The following is a 4812-nucleotide window of genomic DNA, read 5'->3' as shown; positions in this document are numbered from 1 at the left end:
TTATTATTATTATTGCTTGATGACAATGATTGGATGGAGGCAGAGGCTGTGGTCATTCAACAACATTAATTTTTTTATACTTTAAAATACCCGCTTCTCATGGACCCGCAACCCTCTTCGCAAAGTTGACGCTTTTGCGTTAAAAAAACAACGCAAAAATTGCGCACCTGCAAAAAAAAAAATTTCGAAACAAAGCAAGGTTTATTTTTCATCACGGCTTCATTAAATATATTGATTTACGTTCTTGTGCATCGGAATGAAATAACTCTTCCCCTTTCTAGTAACAGTAACACAAGGAACCAGAGGCTCTTTGTAGGACACTTCAATCACAGACCTGTCTGACAAATTCTGCAAAGTCACTGTGGAATCCGTGAATGATTTGATCTTGAAGTATTTTGCAGGAGTACAAGAAGTATCAGCCACAACATCTCTCTCTTTCTTCAATACGAAATGACCACACACACATTCCGAAGGTTTGAGTTCACTTAAACCAAATATATCGCATAACTGCGCCATATCAAAAAACATAATAGAATACCTTGCAGAATTTGATGAAATGAACGGCTTGGTCAATGTGAAGTTTAGATTTTCCCCAACAAAGGCTGTATTATGTGCCAATGGACCATATAGGCTTGCATTTCGCACCATATCACTAGCTACATGGAAGTTCATTGTAGCCTTTGCAATGCCCACCATCTCTTGATAATCCTCCAAAATACCTCTTAATTCCTCATTAATTGAATTCAAATCAGCTATATTAATGGCATCTGTTAACTTGTCAATTACAACAACCATTCTCTTAATAATTTTATACTTCAACTCAATCATACTGAAATTCTTAACATCCTGAAGTAGATCTAGATAATAGTGAATAATCATATATATCTCCATTGCCTTAAGGTGTACTAAATTTTTGGAAACTGATCTCGGGTGTCTATGTAAGAACGAAGGAAATTTTTGCTTGAGATATTCCTTGTCGAACTCGTCCCAATATTGAAGTGGAATCATCTCCATCATGTCACGCATAATTCTTTCATACAAGTTATGCATTGAATCATAGGAGCATATTGTAGTGGGAGTTGGTTTCCAACTCTGGTCTAATATTGGAGAATATCTACGAACACCCCATGACAACTCTTTTCCCGAAACATTATTCCAAAAATGTCGATCTCTCAAACCAAAAACAATTCGTTGATTGCTAGAAATGTCTCTCCTAAGTGGATATCTAACTTGAGTAGTTCCTCCTGATAACTGAACAGGTTCCCCTCGAATCTTGCATAAATGGCAAAAATAATACCCTGATTTTTGAAATAAGAGAATTTTAGACCTTGCAGGTAAGTCAGCAATTACTCTTTCTAATCTCAATGATATTTGTTTAAATTGATCATTGAACACATTCAAATCATCCATCATGATTTTCAAACACAAATTGATTTCTTCTTGAGATGGTTTGTTAGGAAATAGTAGCCACAAAAAGTTATTCTTGCGCTTCTTTCTTACATTTGATTTCATCTCATTGAATGTGATAGAGAATTCGTAAAAGCTTTGCTGACTAGATTTAAACGGAGCAACACCGTCACCAAATAACGTCATAGTTTTTCCTCCTGCATCTACGAATTTTTTGTGAATGTTTTTGTAGATGTCTCCGTCACAGCGATCTTGGATAAGTTGGGGATCACGATTATCAAGTTTAAATTGATCCAAAAATTGTGGCTCTCTGAATATCCTTTCCTCGAATTGGAATTTTAATGGGCGTAAAAAGCAATGAGTTTTGATATCTTTCCATAATTTCCCACATTTAGGACAGGATTTTTGGTCTGGATTTTTTTGATACGTCTGACAATCAGTGCACATTGGAATTTTCTTTGTCTTTGAAGACAAAAGGAAATACTTATAGAACCCTGTTAATGTCAGCTTATCTGAAAGTTCTTGTTTATCACTCTCATGAATGAGTTGAATGGCTTCTCGAATTAGATTCAAAACCATTTTGAGACAATTTTCAGAGAGAGAACTTGTTACTGCAAACTTGAGAATTTTTTTCATCAACGTATCAACATTTACATTAACATTATCATTCACAACGCTTGAAAATGAATGGGAAGAGAGAACTTCTTCATCGTCCGTTCAAATCTCAAAGTTGGAGATTTAGTTGAAATTATTGAAAAGGGAGAGAATTGTTACTACAAGATTGGTAAAGGAAGAGTTCAATCATTCACTTCAACTAATTGCAGTTTAAATGACATTATATTTCACGTTCCATCCTTCGTTCAAGATCAAAAGAAGACGATTTTTGATATTTCATGCCTTTCATTAATTGAAGATCGAACCAATCATGCTCCTATGATTCAAAATGCTTTTTCTACGGTTCAGCAAGGATGTACTCCCGTCTCCTTATTTTCCATGAATTATGACACTGAAGTCGATGATGACAAGATTGATGACAATGAAGTTCTCTCTATAACTCCACCGGAAATTTCGGATTCAAGAACAAACTCAAATTCAAATGTTGAAGAGAGTGATTCTCCTTTGCAAAATGAGCCCAAGTCTACAGAACCTACTGATCATAAGAATTTCGCTAGTGATATCTTTTTCCTTCAGCAAGTCAAAGACCTCAGAGAGAAAAACGAGGCCTTATCATTGGAAAACAAACAGCTAAAAGAATTAATCATCAAATTGAATAAGCCATTGAACGCATTAATTGCTCTTCAATTACAATACCCGAATGTTCTTCCAAGCAAAACAATTTCTGTCACATATGGTGCTATTATTGATGAATTTAAGTCGAACTTTAAAACACAACGCATCAAAGAAAGAGCACGAATCCAAAACCAAGAGCAAGCAGTCGTTGTAAAATCTTGCATTACATAAAAAATTTGTTTTATAAAAAAATTCTCAAAAGCTTGTAGTAGCCTCCACGTTCAACAATCACATTCATTCATCAACAGATGCCGCTTGTTCATCTTATACGCTGCTAGAGCTTGCTTTGCGTAAGTGTACGTGTTTCATTGATACAGGTATGATCTCCAAATCATCCAAAGATATCGACACGTTTCATGTTTGCTCGAAATGGAGGACTGTCTTTGCTATCATTTGCCTTTTGTCTCTTATAAAGGACAAAGCTGGCTTTTATTGATAAAGTCTTCTACGGTAAGCTCTTTTTCACGAAGTTGTTGTGAATTTCTTGAATCTGATCAACGATAGATGCTACAAAGGACCTTTAGCATCATCAAACATTTTGGCAAGACGAATGAATGTTATGTTGATGATAGGAGAAGATATTGTTGAACAAACAGATAGGGTTTGTAGTTATTGCTTGATTTGAAAGTAATTCTGTTCGTGCTGTTTGAAAAGGTAATTCGTTTCATTTACGGCCATTGTTATTGTTGTGGAGGATGATTAAACTTGTTCACCTGTTAAACCGGTAAGTATATCCAACCATGTACTAATATCAACAACATTATTCGTTGTTTATTTATTTCCTTCTAGAGTAACATGATCGGTAGGTTGTTAGATTTGCTGAGCAGATTTTTGTTTATTCAAAATGTTTTAGTTGCTTCTTCTTTATTAGTTGTTGTTTTGAATATCCATCATTACACTCTGTACATAGAATGCGTTGGTAGAGATTGGTTGAGGATATTGAAGCAAGTTCTAACATCCAGATAATGAAGGGATATCTTGAGGTAGGGATTGAATTTAATGATAATCAATTGAGGATAGGGATGATAAGACTTCAAGTATATTTGATCCACAGTTGGTTGTTTGATTATTCGTACCCTCTTGTCCCACTATGCATTGAGAGTTAAAGGATTGTAGTTGCAACAATAACCAAACAACCGCTTTCTTAACATTTGTCAATGGTAGAACTGAAAAAGATGTTATATTATCGAGTTATGGAATTTCAAGCTGAATTTGCTTGGTATTATGAAGGATTGTTTGTATTATGGATTGATTAACAGAGCTTTCAATGATTTAGAGTTTGATGTTTTTACATTTTAAGCCTGGAATGTATTTAGATCATCGAGGCATTTGTTTGTCATGAATAGGGATTGGTTTGATTGATGTTAAAATATGACTTGTTGTGAATAATAATGTCAGTGCAATAGAGATATCAAAACAAATGACAAATTGATATATCATTTATATGAATTTGAAGTGTGTTTTGATTGAACTATTGATCACTATGATTATTATGCCGCAACTGAAAAATATTTTAACTGAATGCAAAACCAACATCATGATAAACAAATGAAAAGATGATATGAAATACAAGTATTGAATTAGATGATATTTCAACCCGATAGCTTAAATTATTCAAAAGTAAGTAATGTCAATCCAATTCATCTTTCATTTACCATTTATATTCATTAAATTGACTACTTTAGCTTTGTTGTTGGATATAAATTAGAGAATTTGGATGAATGAATGTGAGGAAAATGGATAAACATACAAGATTTGAAGATTTGGAGTGGTTTGAAGAGATTGAATTAGTGAACGATTGGTTGAACGAGAATGAAAGAGAAATTTGAGAAATAAGGAGCGTTAATTTTTCGTCAATTATTTTTATTATGAAACATCATAATAATTGACGTTAATTTGACGCGTGAATAATGAAATCGTTAATGTGGGAAATTAACGCTTTTTATTGACGTTTTTTCGTCAATAATTAACGCTTTTCAAGCGAGAATAAAATTTTTTTCGTTAACTTTTTGATTGTAATTTTTGACGAAAAAACGTTAAAAATTAACGTCAACCGCGAGTAGCGGGAAAAAAAGTTGTACACCAGTGCTGGCGGGTTTTGTCTTTCAAAAAAAA

The 4812-nt window shown here is 33.8% G+C and overlaps 3 protein-coding genes across 3 annotated transcripts in view; 1 reads left to right on the top strand and 2 right to left on the bottom strand.

Moving 5' to 3' along the window:
- C9374_000627 (uncharacterized protein) overlaps window positions 1-56 on the bottom strand; it is a gene marked incomplete at both ends in the record, with an annotated part of 2411 nt that extends 2355 nt beyond the window's left edge. The window contains one exon of the mRNA XM_044696111.1: window positions 1-56. This exon is cut by the window's left edge and continues 112 nt beyond it. Within this exon, the coding sequence (XP_044552455.1) occupies window positions 1-56 (56 nt within the window).
- Window positions 57-222: 166 nt separating this feature from the next.
- C9374_000626 (uncharacterized protein) lies at window positions 223-1986 on the bottom strand (the record flags this gene model as incomplete). The annotated part of the gene is made up of 1 exon (XM_044696100.1): window positions 223-1986. The coding sequence occupies one exon, from the start codon at window positions 1984-1986 to the stop codon at window positions 223-225; it is 1764 nt and encodes a 587-aa protein (XP_044552454.1).
- A 108-nt stretch (window positions 1987-2094) lies between these two features.
- On the top strand, window positions 2095-2868 carry C9374_000625 (uncharacterized protein; the record flags this gene model as incomplete). Its single annotated transcript, XM_044696089.1, has 1 exon — window positions 2095-2868. One exon carries the CDS (start codon window positions 2095-2097, stop codon window positions 2866-2868), a length of 774 nt encoding a protein of 257 aa, XP_044552453.1.
- Between the last annotated feature and the right edge of the window lie 1944 nt (window positions 2869-4812).

This window comes from Naegleria lovaniensis (assembly GCF_003324165.1).
Source record: "Naegleria lovaniensis strain ATCC 30569 chromosome Unknown tig010, whole genome shotgun sequence".
NCBI classification, from domain to species: domain Eukaryota; phylum Heterolobosea; class Eutetramitea; order Acrasida; family Naegleriidae; genus Naegleria; species Naegleria lovaniensis.
The sequence above is the reverse complement of the archived record's forward strand: the minus strand, read 5'-3'. Positions and strand labels throughout refer to the sequence as shown.